Source organism: Platalea leucorodia (genome assembly GCF_965183815.1).
Source record: "Platalea leucorodia genome assembly, chromosome: 1".
Taxonomy (NCBI): domain Eukaryota; kingdom Metazoa; phylum Chordata; class Aves; order Pelecaniformes; family Threskiornithidae; genus Platalea; species Platalea leucorodia.
This window is the reverse complement of record NC_138823.1, coordinates 744,070-766,207: the sequence shown is the minus strand read 5'-3', so window position 1 is coordinate 766,207 and position 22,138 is coordinate 744,070. Positions and strand designations below refer to the sequence as shown.

Below are 22,138 nucleotides of genomic sequence, written 5' to 3'. Positions count from 1 at the left end.
ACCAAAGCCCGACAGCAGCAGGAAAATCTGCAAGCTGAAACTACTATAATATGGGCGTAAACCCAACAGAAAAAGCCTTATTTAGGGAGCAGCTAGCAAAAAATATTGTAGCGCTGTGTATGAGCGTGGGCCCAGCCCCATTCAGCATCTTCATTAATGGCAGCAGGACTGAACAGAGCGTGTTTGCTACACCGGCTGATAAAACACGGCTGGGAAGAGCGGCGGGTATGTGGAAGACACGATTCAAAGTGATTTGAAGTCCAAGTCTTTAAGTCAAAAGTCCAAGTCTTTGGTCAAGTTCCAAGAGGAATGAAAGTCACTCCGGACAAATACAAGGTACAACTCTGAGGCAGGGATAAAACCAAACAAATATGGGAGGGAAAACCACTGGGGAGACAGCAGCTGAGCAGAAGATGATCCGAACGCCGTAGTGGATCATGAGCTGAGCATAAAAGCCGATGTCACGCTGCTGAGAAAGAGGCCAGTGCCATCATGGGACAGGCACAGGAGTGTCGCCTTCGAGACCCGCGCACTGCGCTTTTGCTTCCACCCAGTGACAGGCCCAGCGTTGGCCGCTGCACTTCAGCAAAGAGATGGAACAAAGGCAGTTCAGAACGGGAGGCAAATGGTGAAAGGCTGGAAAACAAACTACAAGAATTAAAAAAAAACAGGCTGTTTACTCTTAAAAAAAAAAAAAAAAAGGTGAAGTCTGAGGAGAGGTATCAAGTTTTCAAAGACACAAAGGCTGACGCGAAGGGAAAAGGAATAAATCTCTCTATATCCACAGCAGATAGGAGAGGATTTAAACTGTAGCCAGGAAGGTTTGGGTTGGACATTCAGCAACCAACTCCACCGCTTCGCTGTCCTTACACTAACGGCATTCCCTTGGTGAACTCCTGGAATCCTGATTACTGGAGGCTTGGAAAACATAGGTTAGATGCCAAGTCATCAGGAACAACCGAGAGGTGGTTGATCCTGCCTTGAGCAGAGACCGGGACTAAACGACTGTGAGGTCCCTCCAGCCTTATTCTGCTCTGATTCTGTGGATTGTTTTTTTAAATAATTGCTGCTTAGAAGAGGAAGTTCAGACAATGGCCGCTCTACGCGACGCTGGCAGCAACATCCCCTCCAGAAAGCGAGTAGAAAACGCAGAAGCTGTCCCACGTGGTGGTCCTGTCGCACTGGAAGCATTCCAGAGGAGGTCCTCTGTCACGACACAGAGTGCCGTCGCAAACGTTAACGACGGGCGAACGCAAGGAAAGCAGTCAGAACTCCTGCGCTAATAATCAGGAAATATCAAGCTAAAAGAAGCCTGAGAGTCTGAAGTTCTTTATATCCAGAAGTTTTCAGTTTTAGAAGTTGTTATTCCCTTCAGCAGAGGCCAAGCTTAAAACTACCTCTTGGTCCCCAAAACCTGACTGCAAAGCCAGCAAATGCTCGCAGCTCAGTGAAACCCTTATGTCAAACCCGGGGAGAAGAGAGGAACCTTATTTCAGGACGAACGTTACCCTCTGCGCTCCGAGCTGCCCAGAAGATACTTACACATATTGAGCTGCCGTACAAAGCTGGCCATGTTGTTATGTTTGAAGTACTTTGGAAGGACCTCCTTGGCAAATTGGCCTTGGTCAAACACATGGAAGCTGTTTCCACTCTGTCAAAAAAACAAAACAAAACAAAACGTTATCAATCGCCGTTCGCAGGAAGAGAGAAGCCCATCTGCCTTTTCATTTCACAAATACAAAGTCTGCGTCGCTGCGGGTGAGATCAGCAACGGCCCCATCTCTCCGAGTCCCTTCGCTGTAGGTCAGAACGCAGTTCATGAGCCTCGTTTGAAGCTGCCACCGTCTCACCAACGCAAGCTCCCAGGAATAGAGTTCGGAGGGACCTCAACCACGTCCTCCAGCTCCTGACGCGGCCAGCGTTCAGCACGTCGCCGCATCTCGGCGGCGCGGGGCAACCGCCCGCAGGAGCGCTCTTAGCCAATGGGGGCTACGTCACGGCGCCTTGCCCTCGGCCCAGAAGAACAACGCGCGTCTGTCAGCTATCAAGAACAGGCAGACCGCCAATAACTCTTGACGCTGTGATCTTGACGCTGTGATCAAGAACCGGCAGAGCACAACTCCCCAGAGACTTAAAAATCAACCCAGGAGGTTAAGCAGGCTCCAAAGATTAAACCTCAATTTGCACAACTGCAAATCTATTAATTCCCCAACTTGTCCCAATTAACTTGTCTTCGTATCTACGGCAACAGCCAAGGATCTTCCAAGCAAACAAGACAACCGGGCTCGCTTGACTTTAAACATCAACATCTGCGAAGGAATGAAGACAATTCCGTGTCCCGCCAGACTCGGGCAGCTCGCCGTGCCCACGCAGGCAAGGCGGACGAGGCCCGGAGCAGCCGAAAGCAACACGCGCTGTTGCTGGCAGAGCCAGAGCAACACTGACTAACCAGTTTTAATTTCTCACTGTGACTGATAAACATTTTCTACATGTTGATTTAAAAAGCAGGAATAGGCAGGAGAGGGGAGGAGGCGTTCCTGCCCCTCTAAACCCCGAGGTACTTCTGCTGTCGGAGTTTGGAAAATGAGTTATCACCCCCAGAAGAGTGCGTGCCAAGAACAACTAGTTATTTTGACTATTATAACTATCTTGACTAGTAGTCGGGATCACAGTCCAGCCGCTTAGCTTTCAGGTCTGTGGTGCTGTTTTATCAAGTATGGTTTCTATTACCTTTCTGGCACGCCGAGCGGGAATTATACTGTCAACACAAGCATCTGCAAAACAGCAAAAGAAGGGATTTTCATTCTGGCAAAGCGACACAAGAACTCCGAACGCATTTTACAACCTGGATTTTCTTCCATGACGAAGCCCTGCTCCTGATCCATCCTCCTGCTAATATCATCCCGCGTACCACCAGCACACAGCGCTGGCAGGAGCACCAGAGGAGAGCCAAGCCCGACGAGATACTGGCAAGCCATCGCACGGCCACGAAGCAATCCGACTTCTTAGTTCAAAAGAGAAGCGGCGGGGCCAGGCCAGACCACCCGCACGACAGCAGAGGACGGTGCCTCCAGGACGCCAGAGTCCCCCCACCTCGCAAGAGTGACTCCACCAACGCACCTTCAAAAGCTGCTACTTCAGTACTGAAGGAGGTTATGCCGCAGAGGTCAGAAGAGGCCCCTCGCCCGTTGCCGTGATGAGCAACGGGAGGAATGAGAAACCAGGAGGGCTCTGCAAACTCCGTCCCGGTCAGATCCGTGCTAGAGCTGAGCACCACGAGGCTCCGCAGGCAGCCTCCAAGTCCCAGCGTGAACCTCCAGCGAGAAGACGAGGCCGCCGTCTTCTGAGCTGACTTAAGAGACCAAATATCCACGAAGCCCGATTTTCTGAGCTGACTTAAAGAGTATCAGACCAAATATCCACGAAGCTTGATTTTCAGACAGGCACGTCTTAAAGTTACCGGGCAAATTCAATGTAGCATTAATCCTAAAGAATTAAGACTACTAAAAAAGCCCTTCTAAAAGACTCTGCCTGCCAATACCAAAACCAGGGAAGGGTTTATTAAAAGCTGACAGTTTGGGCTTTTTGCTCCATGGATGAGTTTCTTTACTCCTTCAGAGCACTGAGTATTTGTTTTCATTAAGGTCCTTTACTCCTTATCCAATACTTAGCAGTACTCTGAGTCGATGCTAATAGCAAAAAACGCAATAGAAAGATGGCAGCGAAGGGCGGAAGCGCGCGCCAGCCATCTCCCTTAAAGACGGCAACCCGCGGTAAAGAAAACACCTTTGAGTCCCATTCCAAGCCTTTTTGTTTTGCCGGAGTTGCTCCACTCAAGGGTTCTTGCTTTTTTGCCCCCTAAAATAATGAAGTTTGCTGGCGGCCTCCTCTGCGCGCTCCACAGCACTACAGCCATTCCCGGCACGGCGCCGCATCCAGAACACCCCGCTCCCTTGATCTATGCCCAGATCATAGAATCACAGAATCGTTAAGGTTGGAAAAGACCCTTAAGATCATCGAGTCCAACCGTTAACCCAGCACTGCCAAGCCCACCACTGAACCACGTCCTCAAGCACCACGTCTACCCGGCTTTTAAATACCTCCAGGGATGGGGACTCAGCCCCTTCCCCGGTCCCGACCCGCCTCCCCGCCTAACGCCGCTCCTGCCCAGCCCTCGGCACCTTCCCAGGAGCAGCTGCTCTGCCGGAGTCTATCCATGCTGCGAACAAGCGCAACAGATTTTTCCTCCGTTCATCAACTTCAAGGCGTTTCACCCAAGTCTCAACGCGGTACCTGCTCCTTCAAGGAAGAGGCACCTGAAGACAGGCTCTCAGCCCTCACATCGAATCCTGTCGGAAGCACCACATTGGTGATTTCCTTCATAGCGGTGTTCGAGATTCATCCTAAAATTTGTATTTTTAACATTTAAGCATTTCTCTCTGCAATTATTAGAAATACTCCCATTTCCAGACTGTTTATGGCTGGCTTACGCACATTTTCTTGCACTCACACCGACTACCTTCCACTTAACCAGCTCTTCTCCCGTCCTGGTGTCAGTCCGACGCCAATCGGCACGCACCCGTGCCCAACACACGGCTGCCGTTGCTTAGAGCGGCTGCTGCAAAGTGGTAGAAGAGTTGGGAGTAAGCTGGAAGGGCAGAAGTCTAAGGTATGTAAGAGGCCTACAGGAAAACCAACCTGAATTAAACTGTCCGTAAGTGACAGGATTATTTGCACAGTTAGGACTAAATCAACCCTGCACAGGCGTTAACCAAATCCTGCCTCATTTCCATTGTTCCGGTTCTCAAGGTCGTCTGGTTTCTTCTGCACGGCATCCCAAATCTTTGCCGCACTAACAAAGCCTAACAGCGTTTTGTGAAAATTTTCTCAACGCACCTTCTGTGCCAAAGTCATGAGAAAAACCGCATTCCAAAAGACCGTCCCAAGATTTCATCCTCCAGCAGCTCTGCCGTGACCTCTCTCCAGACTGGGGCGACCCTCCGACAACTAGCTGCCGTCTCTGCTTTAGCCAGTCCCTCCCCCACAATTCTCGTATTAATCCTCATCATCTCCACTTCCATCCATGTGGCAGAGTATCAAATGTTTTGCAGAAGTCCAGACACATTAGATCTGCCCCGATCCCTTTATCCAGAAGAGGATTTCGTGTCCAGAGGAGAGGTGAGGGGGTACAATCCATTTTTGGTAAATCTATGTTGTATTTTATCCCATCCCCATTTTTTTCTATGGCTTTAGTTATCCTCCTCTTCAGAATCATTTCCAAAGCACTTCAGACCATCGAGGTCAGACTAGTTAGTCCTGAACCCTCCTCTTCAAATCAAATAGCTTGCCCAAAGGAGGTGAAGCATCTTTCTTGGGGTGACTGCTTACGTTGCAGAAAGGGGACGAGGGGCCTCCTGTTCCACATCCCCCTTCTCCCTCAGGGTTACGGGATGCAGACCCAAGGATCTCAGCTCCCCGGACGGGCAGAGGTCCCCCCCGAGCTGGGATTCACCCCCCGGACACCTCGCTTTGCCGGCTGGAAGCACGCTCGGTGTTAACGATGTGACCCGAGGGGACAGCGCAGGAGCCGGGCCGTTTCCCCGCGGTTATCGGGGTTTGTTGAAAGGGAAGAAACAGCACAGGCAGCTCTCTTCACAAGGGAGAGCAAAAGTTATGACAGTAAGTGAAATACAGCTTATCTTGCGTCATTTTGGTATACTTTTATCTTGACGTGTTCCAAGCCCAGTTCAGACAGCATCAAACACTTCAGCACGGATCAGGTTGTTCTGTCAAAAGCCTCGGCTCTCCCCAGGAGGGGGACAACACCAAGTCAACCTGACTCATGTAACACTAGACGCTGTCAGGGTGTTGGCCGGCACCATACTCACTCCTAGTCTAGACGGGCTCCGACCACCCACCGCACGCTCCGGGTCTCCACATCTGCACTGGCACCCTCCTGCTCTTCCCATCCTCCTCCCGCAAAGCCTCGCAGGCTTCAGGCACCATTGATTCTTCTGGCGGACAAAAAAAGGAGGTGCCCCCAAAGGATTTTCTGAAAGCGATGCTGGGGAAGAAAAGTCAGTCGTTTAGGCAAAGTGGTTGAGTTTAGGCCGGGCGTAGGAAAGTCTCCTTCCTAGTCCAGGCGGTGCTTGTAAGCCACCGCTCCCTACTCGCTTCTCTCCCCGCGCCTCCATGAGCTCTGTAGCAGGACATTTAACAGAAACCCCCAATGACCTTTCCAGAATTAAGACTGCCGAAGGCACTTGTGTTTAGCAAACATCTTTTCACTCTGTTTACAGCAGTAACGGTACTCCCATAACGCAATAAGCCGCTCGGACTTGGTTGTTAAGCAGTTCTTGATGGCACCGAGCGGCTGAGGGTAAGGGGCCAAAAACTACAGACCCGGACCGAGGAGCAACAGCTTACTGGCTGTAAGTCTTCTCACACACGGTTACGAGTAGAGCTATGAACCTGAAAACATCAAAGCTGCCCACGGGGTGAGACCCCTTTGCAGCCCCCGCTTCGGAAGCACGGCGAGCCTCCGGCCCCAGAGCCGCTCCCAGCCCCTCCAGCTCCGGAGACGGTCCTACGGTTTCGGAGGTTTCCCACCAAAACTTGCTCCGTACCTTCCGCTCCTTCCCCCAGACCACGTTATTTGCTATCTACAGTGGCAAACTGAGCATCCAGAGTAATCTTTATCGTGCCTATTCTTGCTGCCTCTCTCCGAACACTCAGGTTTTCCTCTTTACCACCTTCCAAGCGAATCCGTCGGGAACGGTCGGGCACAGTTTCACCGGCGCAGCAGCTGGGAGCAGCAGCGCTCGGAACAGCGATCCCTGCAAAAACCAGCTCCTGAAAAGCTATCGTCTCCTCCAGCCGACAATCCGCATCAGCTGGCTTCTGCCCGTCCATCCTCCACGCCATACGTGGAACTTAAAGACAGCGGGCGGTGTACAGTGAGGTACGCGCAGGCATTCCCTCCTCCCCTGTCAAACCAACTTGAGGAACGCCTTCGCTCTCCTGTGGCTAACCGTCACATCTTCCAGCTCCTCTGCAGATAACGGGCTAGAAATATCACGCTGCCATAGTTTTCCATCTATCGCCATCGGTAGGCAGGCCCCAGTCTGAAAACTTCTCAAGAACCGGTAAAGTTATTTTAAATATTCATTATTTCTCATCAACGTACTGCTGGACATAATTTTTTTTTTCAAAAATAATAGAAAATCAGAAAGTGTAAAAAAAAATGCTGCGGTCATGCCCAGGTGAGCTGGAAGCCCCGATAACCACGATCGCTCTGAAGCCCAACGCTAAGCGTCAGCTCCGAGCCCCGCAGACTCCAGGTCACTTTATAAGAGCCTTAAGTCTGCGAAACAAGCAGGAAAACCCAGGAAAATATTGACTTTAGAGCAACAAACAAAAGGTTCAATGCAATTTCCCAACATCCGACGTGCCAGACCTATTTTGAACATGGAAACGCTGATCCCTGCGGCGCAAGCGTCGCCGCGCAGCGAGACCATCCCGGTGGGAGGGACGCAGCAAAACCGCGACTTCGCGTAAAAAAACAAGTCATGTTATGGAAGTCACACCAGAAAATGAAATCCTTACAGAATGAAAGCTGATCCACTGTGGCAGATATTTAAAAAAAACGGGATGACCATATTAGTGTTTGTTTTTAAAAACTGAATGTTCAAATTTGTGAGACTAGGATGAGATTCGACAATTCTCAAACTCCAGTTTAAACCTGATCATTAAAATTATGAAAACCTTTATAGCTAGCATCTGAGGTATTAAAAAAAACCCAACAAAACCCAAGAAAAAAAGCAAACAAACAGGAACTTTCTGGCCCCACCACTGTTGAGAGCAAGATTAACCCCATGAAATCCTCTCCTGTCCCAGCGATGGAGATTAACTAGATGCCCCTCATGCCTCTGCAACAATAGAGTGACTTTGTTCAAGCCTTGAAAACCCAAGAATTAGAAAAATTTACCTGTTTCTTTCACCTTCCACCCTAAAGACAAGACACGTAGCACAGCAAAAGCACAGACCGCAGCCTCGGGCACCGGTGCCGGCGTGGCAGGATCCAAACTGGCTCAGGAGCTTTCGCCCTTCGGGTTACTCGGCCTTTGTGCACGTCAAGTGCCGACGAAGCGGCTCGACCAAACCGAGGCACCTGAAGGCTCAGGTAGCAGCGCGCTTGCCGCCTGCCTAAAGCGGCCAGAGCTGACGGCGTGGGTTTCCCTGGGCTTCCCGAGGGACGTACGGACAACGTCAGAGCTGTGCAGATCACGGCTCGCAGGGGAACAGGCTGACGCCTCCCGCACCACGGCCCGCTCCGAACAGCCCGCTCCGAAGCACGGGACTGGGGGCTTCCCAGGAGGTGCAGCTACGACTGCCGGGGGCCAGCGGGGAAGAGAAAGCTGAGGGGATGAAACCCTGGTCCGAAGGCCAGCAGCGAGACTTCCCAAGGAGGGCTGGAAGCGGAGGGACTGAGACTGTGGGCACTGGTTCCTGTTCCAGGGGTTGCTCAGGTATTAACAAGCATTTGGATAAAACGCGTGGTGCTGGGGCCAGAGAAGACTCACGGTTTGCTGCGTGTCGTGAATCCCCCCCCGAAACACGTATTCCTCCTGTTCCAAATGCAGCAACTTTTGGGAGCAGCTCAGCCTTGTTAAGTTGAGCTCCCGGAGCCCAGCACTAACTGCGGTTTGTCGTGCTGGCCCTGGCTGCGTAGGAGACCTGGGGGCCGCGGCGGGCAGAGCCGAGCGTGCCGGCAGCGCGCCCCTGCAAGAGGGAAGGGGCCAAGAGCAGCCCGGGCTGCATGGACCACCAACCCGGGCAGGACAGGAGCGCAGCCGGCGGATCCGGGAAGGGATTATCCCCCTCCGTGCAGCACCCGCTGAGGAATGCCCGGACAGCCTGTGGGGCCTGGGGCCCCAGTACCACAAAGACAGGGATAAACTGGAGCAAATTCAGCAGAGGGTCACCAGGGCGGCGGTGGGGCTGCAGCTCCGGCCTGGGAAGGGGAGGCTGAGGGAGGAGGGCTTGTTCAGCCTGGGGAAGAGACCACTCCGGGGTGCCGGGGAGCAGCAAGGACCAGCAGCTCTGCAAGGGAAGGAGAGAGGAGCAGAGCGCAGGCGTAGGGCAGGCGCAAGCGGGGACCTCACCTACACGGTGCCGGGATACAGAGGAGCAAGTTTGGGTCAGGATTAGAGCAACCTGGTCTGGCCCCGGAGCAGCCTCTGCTCTGAGCTGGGACTAGAGACCACCAGAAGTCCCTTCTCACCTCAATCATTCCATGATCTAAGTTTTTTGTCTAGTTAGTTTTAACTAGGACCAGTTCCCCGGCATAGTTACATGTGCAGCCCCACAACCCCGCCGCGGTACAAGGGCAGGTACAAACACCGCTCTGAGCAGAAACGCTGACACGCTGACTTAAAGCAAAATGAACTGGCCTCCTTTTCCAGTAGATACGAGCGTTGAAAGACACACCTTTTAACGCACAAAAAATGACCCTTTCTGCCATCAGCACCCGACCGACTGTTTAGAAGACGCCTTTCGTACGCAGTTAAAAGGGGGAGACCCAGCTGCCAACCGCAGCGCGGCTGCCGTACGCAGCGTTGGACTGAGAAGCACCTGTACCCAGCTGGGCTGAGGGTGGTCGGGACGTCGCTGGACCAAGGCAGCAAGACACAAAGGGACACAATTGGAAGCATCCTCACTGCATGCGAAGAACTGTCAAGTTTAGCACATTTACAATTTCCTAAGAACTAATCCGGAGCTGAACTGTGTCTAAGCGTACCTGCACTGGGGCTACCAAAGCGCTGGCCGTGTCCGCGGTGAAAGCCAGTCCTCGCGTCACCTCCCGCACAACTCATCGGTACGCTACCGGGCGTACGCTACCTCGGGCGTAGGCTACCTCGGAGCCCTCATCGCTCTCTGCAACGGCCTGAAAGGAGGCTGGAGCCGGGGGGGTCGGTCTCTGCTCCCCAGGAACAAGCGATGGGACGAGAGGGAACGGCCTCAAGCTGCGCCAGGGCAGGGTTGGGGTGGGTATTGGGAAAAACTTCTTCCCCCAAAGGGCTGTCAGGCCCTGGCCCAGGCTGCCCAGGGCAGGGGCTGAGTCCCCATCCCTGGGGGGATTTAAAATCCAGAGAGACGCGGTGCTGAGGGCCATGATTTAGAGGCGGACCAGGCAGTTAGGTTAACGGTTGGACTCGATGATCTTAAAGGTCCTTTCCAACCTTAACGATTCTATGATTCTATTGCAGGGGATTGCAGCATTCACACGTTTATTCAGCTCCACCTTGAAACTTCTTTTTTGATGCCACAAGGCCTTCTGCAGCGCAGACCCAGAACCCTCCTTATTTCTCACTTACAATTTTTTGTTAAGGGAAGTCCACGCTCACACGATCCCACCCATTTAGGCTTTATCTTTCTCCAGCCGTTGCTTTGCCCGGCTAAGGAAACGTCACGTTCAGACCATGGTTTCGTATTGCTAAACTACATCAAAGTATCGGCTTCAGGTACTCGGGCACCACCGCTGCTCGCTCCCCACTCAAAGGCAGTGCTGCCAAAACCCAGCCGGTTTCTGGGGACCACGCTGTGAACCAGATCAGATAAACGAGCTTGCACACGCATAAAAAAAAAAAGCATAAAAGGGAGGTTTTGGTTTTGAAGCAGGAAAAGTACCCTGATCACATTCTTAAAAAAGAAACAGCTATCCGCAGGCATAACTAACAAATTCCCGGCAGACAGCCAAAATCACTGACTTGCATGACTTTGCATTTCATGCGAGGGTCACACCGCTCCTAACTGCAGCTTCTCCAGGACTCGCTCAGGTCTCCCCGCAAGATAAAGCTGCGATACCGACGCCCTCCTGCTTCATTCGCTTCGCTTCCCACAGCTTCTCCTCTCTTATGCCATCATCATGAAAAGAACCACAGCAGACAGACCCCAGGGACCTTGAGGAGCCCGCCTAGTAACGCCACCTAAAACTTCACAACGGTATTTCCAGACACCGCGCTTCCCTCCTTTTTTGCTGGCTCTTCACGCGCTCTGCGGATCTGGGGTCGGTCCTCGCCTGCCTGCGGGCAGCACGCGCTCTGCGCAGCGGCTGCTGGAGTCAGGCAGATCAGAGCTTTGAGCCGAGCAAAGGCATCTGCGCTTCTGTTTACAAAACGTATTAAAGGTAAGAGAAAACGCAGCCTGTGAGAAATACATTGCTAATGGGAAAAAACATAAGACAAAGAAGGAACTTGTGCGTACACAAAGGGAGCTAAAATTAGCTATTCACCAGTCTTTATAACCGAAAGTGAAAACACGCTGTGCTGGAAGGGGTATCATGAGAAGAGAAATCCTCTCGGGCCAGACTGGGGAGTCCTAAGCCCAGAAAAAGGCAAGGAATAATCACTCCTTTGTGGGTCAAACCAGAAATATTCATTGAGCGAGGCTGAGAAAATTCCTCGGCCTCTGTAATCAAGAGCAGCGGGCAGGAGGACGCACCGAGCGGCACGGCGGGACCCGCAGCGGACTCTGTTCATCCAGGAACCGATATAATTACTAGGGGATCCAACAGAGTTAGATTTTTAAGTTCCACAGCAGATCAGCTACTGAAGTCATGTATTCGTGGCAATCACCAGTTACAACGAACATTTCAGCATTCCGTGCACTCAGCACCGAGCGCCCATGACAGCGCTGCTCCCCTTCGACGAACGAAATGCACAAAAACGGGGAAAACCATCGACGCCTACCGGGATAAAGTTTCTTCCAAGCTCTGCATCGAGCTGACCCAAACCCTGACTGCGTTGCTTTGATCAGCAACTGCAGCCAACGTCACGTTCGAGTTTACACGATGTCGCTGAATCGCTCTCCTGCTCCCGAGAGGCTGCGGCTCAAGGAGGCACGAGAAGCGAGGCACGAGGCGCTGCCGGCAGCGGGACGGCGGGCGGCTCGGCCTCCACGGCTCCCTGTCGGGCACGGCTGCACTCACCCTCAGCCAGCAGCCGCTCCCGCTGAGCACCTCCGTGAGCAGCCTTAGCCCTAATACAGCAGAAAACGAAGAAAATCAGGTATTAGCGCGTTAGGGCGGTCCATAAAAGGGTCTAACAAGAACCAGAGTCGGTGCAAGCACGGGGCAGGATCCTGCGACCAAAACCGAGCGACCCCGTAGCAGAGGCGCGCGGTTAGATCCGCCGGCTGCTGCCGGAGCGCGGCAGGGCGGAGCAGCCGCGTAGGAAGGAGACGGAGTGCCCGGCAGGAACGAGCGCGGAGCAAGGCCGTGCAGGATCGCTGCTACGCGGCCTTCACCCGAAAAACTTCGCTCTACGGGAAAACCGCTCCTCGAAGCGGCCCAAGAGCTCCCCTGCCATTCGGGAGAGGACAAGCGATGCCAGCTGTATTCAAGAAGCTGGCAAAGTTATTTAGAGGGAAAAGGTACGGTCGAGGCAGAAATCCGAAAGGCCTCGGTTTCAAAGGCCAGGTTCGGAATATTCGGTTTTGCAGCAGATCACCTTCTCAAAGCCGGTTCCAAGCAGCATTTAGAGCAGTTCAGCTTTTTTGGCCACCAGCACTCTTCACCCCTACGCAGAGCTTCCCCATTAAGCGCTACCTCTTGAAGCTCTTGAGTCCCTTTAGGCTCCTACCTAACCCTGGACCTTCGCCTTATGATTCTAAATGAACCTTTTAGCTTGACTGAGATAAAAACCCCCGACCTTTAAAGGCTCACATTCCTGAATTTAGATTCAATCGGAAAGCCAACATGATTACAGCTATCACTGCCCTGTAAAAATATGCACTGTGTTTTGATCGCCACGCTTACCAGAGTCAGCTTCATTTTGAATTTGCATTGCAAACGCAGAATTTGAAAATAAGTAATTAATTCAAACATAAAAGCTCTGAACAATGGTTCAATTTTATTTCATTAAAAGCCCAATGCCTTATTTAACAAACCCTCACCCTATATACTAGACCGGATCAACTTCCCCTTGAAAACCATGGAAGCTGCTATTACCTATGCACGTGAGGGATTCAATATCAGATAAAACCTCACATTCCCTCCGTTCACTGCGTGGCACCTATAAACCCTTCCTCTTCCCGATTCCTCCATTTTCAGTTAACTTTCACAGACGATAAATCACAACTCTTTAGGCGCGTGCTGGTACTGTAACTCTTCCGCACATCCCTTGTTTCCAGCCGTACGCTCAGATTTTCCATACAATTCTTCACCGAAGCGGTACCTTGCCTTGAGGCAACGCTGGTTTGGAGAACAGCGGGAGGGCAAGTGCTGTCTCCTGCACAGCAAGAATTAAGCCCCCGGGAACCCCGTTCTTGATGGACCCAACCGGTGACAGACAGTTTCAGCAAAAAGTAATTTTCCTAGCGCAGGCAAGGACCTCGGCACCAACCTCATGAGAGCTGGCCTCGAATTTGGCAAGCTGTGCAGAAAGCGCGTACATGTTTACAGGCAAAACAAGCTGCTGATGAGGTTATTTCATGCACTCTGCTCCCCTCCGCTGTCCAAGAGCATTAACAGAGCCATCAGACTGAAACGCGACTGCATGGAAGCAGCACCTCGCTCACGCTTTGCTTGAGATCAGCGTGCCGTGGAGGGCTTGCTCTTCCACGGGTGGCTGCCTTCCAGGTTGGAGTCACCCCCTCAAAGAGCCCGGCCACTTCTCGAGGCGGGCAAGCCTCAGGGTCACTTGTATGCTCGTATCGGTCCGGACGGTAACGTCCCCGGCCTCGCTGGCGCACCCCGTGCCTCACCACGTCGGCTTTCCTGTACCGGAATCCGGGCTTCTGCTGCAGCAGAAACGGGTGCGCGGGGTTTTCCAGCAGCGGGTGGTTTCATTTAGACTGCAGGCTGATACAAGGGCTGATGCTCAGGCTCCACAAGCCTAAGCTCAGCACATTCTAAACTCAGGTTTAAGACTTGGACAAGAGTGACTGTCGGGGTAGGACACCAAATTTCACCGCTTCCTCCTAACTCTCCCTGTCAGGAGCTTCTCCACGTTCTCCCACGCCCTCCCTCCCCACCTCTGTCGTCCCTGTTCCCCAAGCGAAGCGAACCGAGCCGGTGGCTCTGAACCTGACGCTGCCTTCAAGATGAGGACTATAACAGCAAAGCGGGAGCGGCTGGTTTCCCCCAGCCTGCGTCCCTTCCCCCTAACAGGGGACGCACTGAAGGCAGGACTTCACGAGACGCAGGGCCAGCCAAAAACCAGGTAACACCTGCAAGAAAAGGGAGGTCTCGCTCCGTCCCTCATCCCCCTTTTGCTATTTGCAGCCCCCAGGACCCCTCCGAGCCAGCGCGGCTCTTCAGCAGACGGAACAGGCTCAGCAGAGGGTCCAACCATCACAGGGTGGACGGGACAACCCGGGCAGAGCGGCAGCTTGTGCTGATTTATGGGCTGGCCACCACCAAGGGGAGGCCCAGACCCTGCCCACTGCTGAGCAGGCGTCTGTTTGCCTCTTCATCCAGGTGATTTAACTTAGGAGGGGCCAAAACTGCCGCCAGACCCACTGTACCTAACCACTGCAAGACGAAGGCGGCTATCTGGCAGCCCTTCACCGTAAGCCACAGTTTCACATGCCAATCGAGCACCCTGCCGACACCGAGGAGCGGCCCTGACCCACCTTTGCTGGCCCTAACGCTCACCCAAACCCACAACCTGTCAGTCCATGGAAGTAAAAGCAAACCCGTTTTCCTGCCAGTTTAGCTCCCTCAGGATCCAGATGAGACTCGCGGCTGCCACGAGGGAAGAGGAGAGCATCAGATCCCCAGCAGACAGCGTGAGGTGTCGCACAGACGAGCCAAAGGCGCAGCCAAGATATTGCCACCAAGGTGGGCACGGCTTCTTTCCCCTGCCCTCCTGGCTCTGGCGCTTCTCTGAGCTTCTCACAAGCTCAGTTCACCGGCTGAGTATGAGCCAGCAGTGTGCCCAGGTGGCCAAGAGGGCCAGTGGCATCCTGGCTTGTGTCAGGAACAGTGTGGCCAGCAGGAGCAGGGAGGGGATGGTGCCCCTGCGCTGGGCACTGGTGAGGCCGCCCCTCGAATGCTGTGCTCAGCGCTGGGCCCCGCACCCCAAGGCGGCCATGGAGGGGCTGGAGCGTGGCCAGAGCAGGGCAGCGAGGCTGGGGCAGGGGCTGGAGCACAAGGCTGGGGAGGAGCGGCTGGGGGAGCTGGGGGGGCTCAGCCTGGAGAAGAGGAGGCTGAGGGGAGCCCTCCTCGCTCTCTGCAACGGCCTGAAAGGAGGCTGGAGCCGGGGGGGTCGGTCTCTGCTCCCCAGGAACAAGCGATGGGACGAGAGGGAACGGCCTCAAGCTGCGCCAGGGCAGGGTTGGGTTGGGTATGGGGAAAAACTTCTTCCCCCAAAGGGCTGTCAGGGCCTGGCCCAGGCTGCCCAGGGCAGGGGCTGAGTCCCCATCCCTGGGGGGATTTAAAAGCCGGGCAGACGTGGTGCTTGGGGCCATGGTTTAGTGGTGGCCTTGGCAGTGCTGGGTTAACGGTTGGACTTGATGATCTTAAAGGTCTTTTCCAACCTAAACGATTCTGTGATTCTACGAACAGGACAAGTGCTACAGCTCACACAAGGGAAGCAGGCGGGGAAGGCTCAACGTTAACCCAAGAGCTGCCCACCAAGCCAGAAGAGAGGTCTCTGTGTGACAGCAGCCAACAGACGATGCCTAAGCAGGAGCTTAAAGGACGCCTAATGCAGGGCTGCTTCCTCAGAGCATCTCCCGGCCTCCAGAGATTCGTGAGCCATCCACCCGCCAACTAACTCAATTCAAGGTGGCTGCTACCAGCAAAGGTCATCCCCCTCTTCCTACCATCCCCAGGTACACCTTCCCGTTACCTCCAGCAGGATGAGTCACTAAAACTCACCAGCTCAACAGAAAAATACCCAGGAAAAAAAAATAACCAACTCGTGGAGGACAAAAAGCTGAATCAACTCACCGAGGCCCCGCGATCACTAGCAGAGATGCAAAGACGGTGGCAGGAGCAGGTCTGCACTCTTTGGCAGCAGCCAACTCCTAACTGAGGTGAGCGCATGCCTTGGAGAGGGAGGTAAATGTAGCAAATAACGTCAAAAATAAACTAGTCTTCAATTAGTCCTATTATTTGTATCCCAAATATACTTGGACTTGGTTGTTTCAATGGAGAAACCTGCCGCAGAGTTAACAGGACCTGCTGTCCCACGGCAGACCGAGCTCCAGGGAGACAAGATGCCACTCACACGCCTGGGGAACAGTCTAAGCAAGACAACATCAACTTTCCCTAACAAACTTACACCAGCAAACAGCAGCGTTGGTACTTTTGAGGGCAGAAATGATATCCAGATGTTGCGTTTTATAAGGAAACAATCCATCCTTCTTGAACTCTTTTCAAATTCTTCTACGGTTTTGGCCTGCGCACCGTCATTGTGGGGAGTGATTGCACAATCCGTGAGCGACATTACGAGATATCTGCCTTTTAAACTTGCTGCCCAGCAATTCAGCTGGGTGCCGTCTCATCTTTATATGTGAGAAGCACCAACTGCTTTGAAACAATGAGGAAAACGCATTTCTATCTGCGTGCCCTTTGGAAAATCCAGCTCAGCTGGCTGCCCCCGAGGCCGAGAGGCTTTGGTGAGGGCGCAGAACAGCGCGAGCAGACGGGGGTACGTTCCCAGAACTCTGGTCAGCAAATCCGAGAGTCTCTGATCCCAAGTGGCAGCGTTACACTTGAGAAAACAGGGCGGGATTTATGGATGAGGCAGGGCAGAAACCCGGCTGTCGCAGCATCTGATGCTGAGGATGCGATAAACGCCTAGAAGCCATCCTGCCTTTGGGACACGCGGTGACTGCGCCCGGGGGGAGGTTTGAATCATTAACGTTAGCTGTAGGGATGAGAGAGCTTTTATAAAAATAAGTATGTCAAGGAATCACAAATAAAATGTGAAGACCCTACCTTCAAAGAAGTCAAATCAGAAGTTATATATTTAAATAGGTTAACGGTTGGACTCGATGATCTTAAGGGTCTTTTCCAACCTTAATGATTCTATGATGATTCTATAAAAAAGTGTACTCTGCTTCGTTATCTCCCCCTTACGTTCACTTTCCTGCTTTCTACTGAGATGATTTCTCCCCAAACACACGTGAAAGATCCCTTTCCTTACTGCAAGCACTTAGAGATCCATAGTCCTGAACCCCTACAGCTTATTTCTTCCACCTATTATTAAAGGAAATTGAAAGAAAGGAATTAAACACAGTAAGCTGAGAATAATCAACTGCTGATGACCTGAGTAAGCTTGAGGATAACCAACTACTTTGTTTCTGTATCCCAGTCTGTATTAACAAAAAAAAAATCAAGAGAACTGCCTAGGGGAAGACCCAACCTTTCCACAGGTTTTCACAGATTCCCTTGACTCGCAGAACATTTAGTTTCAACACCAGGACCAACAAGGAGCTCAGGCGCCGGACACGGTCATTCCACACGAGCAGAACCCTGCTTCTTAAGTGAAAATCATTGGGATCTAAGACTTAACAATACATTTTGAGAGCTGTATCCACCCAGACCACGCTTTCTCAGCTCTTGCCAAGACCTAGAAGGTTTGTCCACCTACCAATAGTCTAAAGGAGTTTAAAAAAGAAATAAAAATCTATTTATCAGACTGGCAAAGTTGCTTTGGAATAAAGTTTCGATCCGGGCTGAACCTCGGCGCTCCAGCTGCCGCGCTGCTCTTCACGCACGCTGCTGCCCCGCAGCAAACAGGCAGTAAATGAAAGCCGTTTATCCCTCAGTGAACGAAGCAGGAGACTGCACGTTCAGCCCGGGCCAAGAACAGGTACCCGGACAGCTACTGCCAAGCAACCTCACCCAGCGCACGGCTTCGCTAGAGGCAAAACCCGCGTACGAACCTCTCTTTCCCCCCTTTTCGCGCTCACCTACAGCAGCAGCTCGCTTGCCCCACGGGTGGGCTAGGACGGCTTGGGAAAATCCCGTTACAAACCAAAACGGTCCCGGGGAACGACAACCCCAGAGGAGAGCGGGCAGCGGACTGCCGAAGGGATGGACGCAGCAGGCAGGAACTCGCCTGGCCAGTCTCAACACCAACACCGCTTTCCTTCTCCACTCAGGACACTGGCAAAAATCTTTTGGGCAAGGAGAAATGTAAAGATGCAGCAACTTGCTTTACCTGCCAACATAAGCAAAGTATATAAACCTATTTGCAAAAGCGTGCTGATTTGCATATAGATACTAATTCCACAGATATTACTCCGCGCTCCCCGTGGCACCGCTTAACTTAAACACCGGCCAAACAGCGAATCCGTCCGCATTCAGCGGCCCAAAGTTTCCACCGCATCCTCAAGGCGCCTCTCGCACCCAGCCCCAGGAGGAAGGCGACCTGCCCGTGCGCTGCAGCCCCCAGGCACGGGGGGAGCGGGGCGATGCCACTCGCCCCCTGCCCCTAAACGCCGTTTCTCGCGGTGTTTCAGCAACACAAAAACGAACGCAAACTCTTTAAACACAAGGCGTTAAATCCTGGTTTGCTCTAGTAACAGGGGAAGGCGTTTGGTCGGAGGCGATGACTTGCAAAGTTAAGAGCAATGCGATATCTGCAGCAAACAGCCAGCGCAGGGCTTTCATCTCATTACTGCCACGTTGAGTCAGATAAGCAAACAGTTCGAGGTGGTGGAGAGCAGCCACCACCAAGGGTTACGAAAAAAACATTCCCGGCGTGTTTATGCTTTTATTTTGGTCCTTATCTTTCACGTTTTCTTATCTGGAACAGCAGTTCCGCTCGTCCTAGCCCCTCACGCCCATCTGAAGCCAAACCTCTGTAGGACAGTCCTTTCCCACTCTTACCAATATTACCGCATTTCTCTTCCCTCGACAGTTTTGGTGGCAAACGCCTGATTTGCGGTCGAAGCGAGGCGATACGGCAATACAGCAGACAGTAATTGCGAGAAATTATTTCTACTTAACTGTTTGGTCTGCTGGGTTAGGAACCGAGCAGCAAGAAAACTTTTCCCGTTTGATTTCAGGCAAACAGCGTAGATGTAACTGCCTCTGAAAAAGAGCTCGCGGCATTTAGGTCCGGATACTACGATCTTTGAGACAAAACTTAAACTTCCCCACGCGGCTAAAAAAGATGGAAAAAGGGGATTTGCACGAGCCGTGCAAGCCCAAATCAGGCCAGCGCTGTAAAAACACGCCGGAAAACCAGCATAGGCTGTTATAATGACACGGCTAAAAGCCGCAGAGCATCCCCTGCCATGGAAACAGTTAGAGGAGCGTCTGGACGCTGGATTTTTTTCCCCTCGAGTAGACGGGATAGCTCATTTCCCCCTGAGGTACTGCAAGGCTGGGGTAATGAGGCGCAAGGGCGGGATAATCAGCGGGGAAAGAGGCAGCACCTCTAATTAGGAAGGGGTAAAAGCGACTGCGAGGCCGGGAGAGTGACAGGAACCCGCTCCCATCTTGTGACACACCGGTAAAGAGCGAGGACCAGGCCCGAGGCTGGGAAAGTCACTCCGGAGCCCGGGGGAGGCCGCGGACACGCCTGGGACGAGGCCCCCGGGGCCCGGCTCCCGTCAGCGGGCGTTTGCCCGCTGACGGGAGCCGGGCCCCGGGGGCCTCGTCCGCTTCGTCCCCTCCCCGGGACTCACCGGGCTCCAGCAGATGAGCGAATCGGTGTCGGGATCCTCCACCAGGGTCCACAGCTTGGTGAGGAAAGCGGGTACGTTACTACCGCCGGGACCGGCGCCCACCGCCGCCGCGCCAGGCCCTTCCATAGCGGCGGCGGCGGCGGCCCTCAGGGCCCGCTTACAGGCCCCGGGGCAGGCCGCAACGCCCCGGCGCCCCACCCCCCGGGAAACCGCCTCCAGGCGGGCCGAGGACGGGCGGGCGCTACGGGGTTTAGCACCGCCGGCGGCCGTCACGGCGGGGCCGGGCCGCTGCCTGCGCACCGCAACCCCCGGGGCCCAGCATGGCCGCCGCCATCTTGGGACGCCTCCGAGACCAGGCCCCCCCCGCCCCGCGCGCGGCGCCGCCCCACGCATGCGCGGCCCCGCCCCCCTCCTCCGGCGTGGACACGCCCCCTCCGCCGCGCGCATGCGCCCCGCCCGCCCGCCCGGCGGCGACGGCCCGCTCCGCGCACGCGCGTCGCGGAGACCACGCCCACTGCGTGCCCTTGCGCGCGAGTCACCTCTCCCCTTTGACCCCTCCCCGATTTTTCCCCTCCCCCCCCATTACCGGGAGCGCGGCCCCTCCTCCTCCCCCCCGGGGGCGGTGCGTGGAGGGGGGGAGGGGCCGGGAAAGGCGTTGACCGGGGCTGCGGGGGGGCGGTGCCGTGACCTCTGACCCGCGCGCGCACGTGGTGCACGGCGGCGGCGGCGGCGCACGCGGAGCGGCGGGACGGAGCCATGGAGCAGGTGAGGGGGGCGTTGCCATGGTGACGGGGGCGGCGGGGCCTGGTCCCGGGCCTGGGCCTGGTCCCGGTCCCGGTGGGGCCCGGTCCCGGTGCGGCCCCTCCGTGAGCCGCGGCCGCCGCCGTCCTGACGCGGTTCCCGCCCCGTTCCCTTCCAGCCGCGTCCCGCCGGGGAGAGCGAGGAGCTGACGGACAGCGAGGAGAGCGTCTACTCGGGGCTGGAGGACTCGGGCAGCGACAGCACCTCGGCGGAGGAGGAGGAGGAGGAGGAGGAGGAGGGCCCCGAGGAAGGCCCCGGCGGCCGCTCGCCCCCCCGGACACACGTAAGGGCGCAGCGGCCGTGCACGGCCCGCTCCGGCGTGGGCCCTGCCGGTCCCCCGGGGCGGGGGGGATCCTGACCGCCCGGGGACGGCTGGGGCCAGGCCCGGGGGCTCCCCGCTGGGGCCGGGGCTGCGGGGCGCCCGTCTGGCCCCGCCGGCCTGCGGTTCCCCCCCAGCCCCAGAGGGGCAGCCGTCCGCTGGGGACGGAGGGCAGGGCCTCAGCCTGCGCCGGGGCGGGCTCAGGCCGGGCGTTGGGAGCGATTCCCTCCCGAAAGGGCTGCCAGGCCCTGGCCCAGGCTGCCCGGGGCAGGAGCTGAGTCCCCATCCCTGGGGGGGTTTAACAGCCGGGCAGACGTGGTGCTGAGGGACATGGTTTAGTGGTGGCCTTGGCAGTGCTGGGTGAACGCTTGGACTCGATGATCTTGAAGGGCTTTTCCAACCTCAGTGACTCCATGATTCTATAACAACCCCAGGCACCGCTGCAGGCGTGGGGAGGAGCGGCTGGGAGCTGCCCGGCGGGAAAGGGCCTGGGGGTGCTGGTCGACAGCCGCTGGACACGAGCCAGCAGGGTGCCCAGGTGGCCAAGAGGGCCAGTGGCATCCTGGCCTGTATCAGGAACGGTGTGGCCAGCAGGAGCAGGGCAGGGATCGTCCCCCTGTGCTGGGCACTGGTGAGGCCGCCCCTCGAGTGCTGTGCTCAGCGCTGGGCCCCGCACCCCAAGGCGGCCATGGAGGGGCTGGAGCGTGGCCAGAGCAGGGCAGCGAGGCTGGGGCAGGGGCTGGAGCACAAGGCTGGGGAGGAGCGGCTGGGGGAGCTGGGGGGGCTCAGCCTGGAGAAGAGGAGGCTGAGGGGAGCCCTCATCGCTCTCTGCAACGGCCTGAAAGGAGGCTGGAGCCGGGGGGGTCGGTCTGTGCTCCCCAGGAACAAGCGCTGGGACGAGAGGGAACGGCCTCAAGCTGCGCCAGGGCAGGGTTGGGTTGGGTATGGGGAAAAACTTCTTCCCCCAAAGGGCTGTCAGGGCCTGGCCCAGGCTGCCCAGGGCAGGGGCTGAGTCCCCATCCCTGGGGGGATTTAAAAGCCGGGCAGACGTGGTGCTGAGGGCCGTGGTTTAGTAGTGGCCTTGGCAGCGCTGGGTTAACGGTTGGACTCAATGATCTTGAAGGTCTTTTCCAACCTAAATGATTCTGTGATTCTGTACAGGCCCCCAGGCACTGCTCGCCTGGCAGAGGAGGAGGAACAGGCGTGCCTGGTATTGGTGCCTCTCTGCCTGGTTTTGGTGCCCCTTGCTGTGGAGAAAAAGCCAAATCACAGCTGTGTGCATAAACCATAGCAAAACATCTGTGAAGAGGAAGCTGGTTTAGGCCTATGAAGTATCTAGGTTATTTTTTTTTTTAGCTGTTTTTCTGT

General features: G+C 55.0%; 2 protein-coding genes across 9 annotated transcripts in view; one reads left to right on the top strand and one right to left on the bottom strand.

The window, feature by feature from the left end:
• HSF1 (heat shock transcription factor 1) overlaps positions 1-20,000 on the bottom strand; it is a 68,952-nt gene extending 48,952 nt beyond the window's left edge. For 3 of the 6 annotated variants that reach the window (XM_082308205.1, XM_082308206.1, XM_082308208.1), the window contains exons 1-3: positions 19,651-20,000; positions 18,968-19,051; positions 1,543-1,651 (exon numbers count right to left, since the gene is read on the bottom strand). In XM_082308205.1, coding sequence (XP_082164331.1) covers positions 1,543-1,651; positions 18,968-19,051; positions 19,651-19,776 — 319 coding nt within the window. In that variant the 5' untranslated portion in view covers positions 19,777-20,000. The remainder of the gene's footprint in view (positions 1-1,542; positions 1,652-18,967; positions 19,052-19,650) is intronic. The other 3 variants (XM_082308209.1, XM_082308207.1, XM_082308210.1) reach the window with 3 other exon arrangements.
• BOP1 (BOP1 ribosomal biogenesis factor) overlaps positions 19,058-22,138 on the top strand; it is a 71,442-nt gene continuing 68,361 nt past the window's right edge. Inside the window, exons 1-2 of one of the 3 annotated variants that reach the window (XM_082308131.1) lie at positions 19,058-19,335; positions 20,570-20,734. In XM_082308131.1, the coding sequence (XP_082164257.1) occupies positions 19,258-19,335; positions 20,570-20,734 (243 nt within the window). In that variant the 5' untranslated portion in view covers positions 19,058-19,257. Of the gene's footprint in view, positions 19,336-20,203; positions 20,416-20,569; positions 20,735-22,138 lie in introns of those variants that run through there. The other 2 variants (XM_082308124.1, XM_082308125.1) reach the window with 2 other exon arrangements.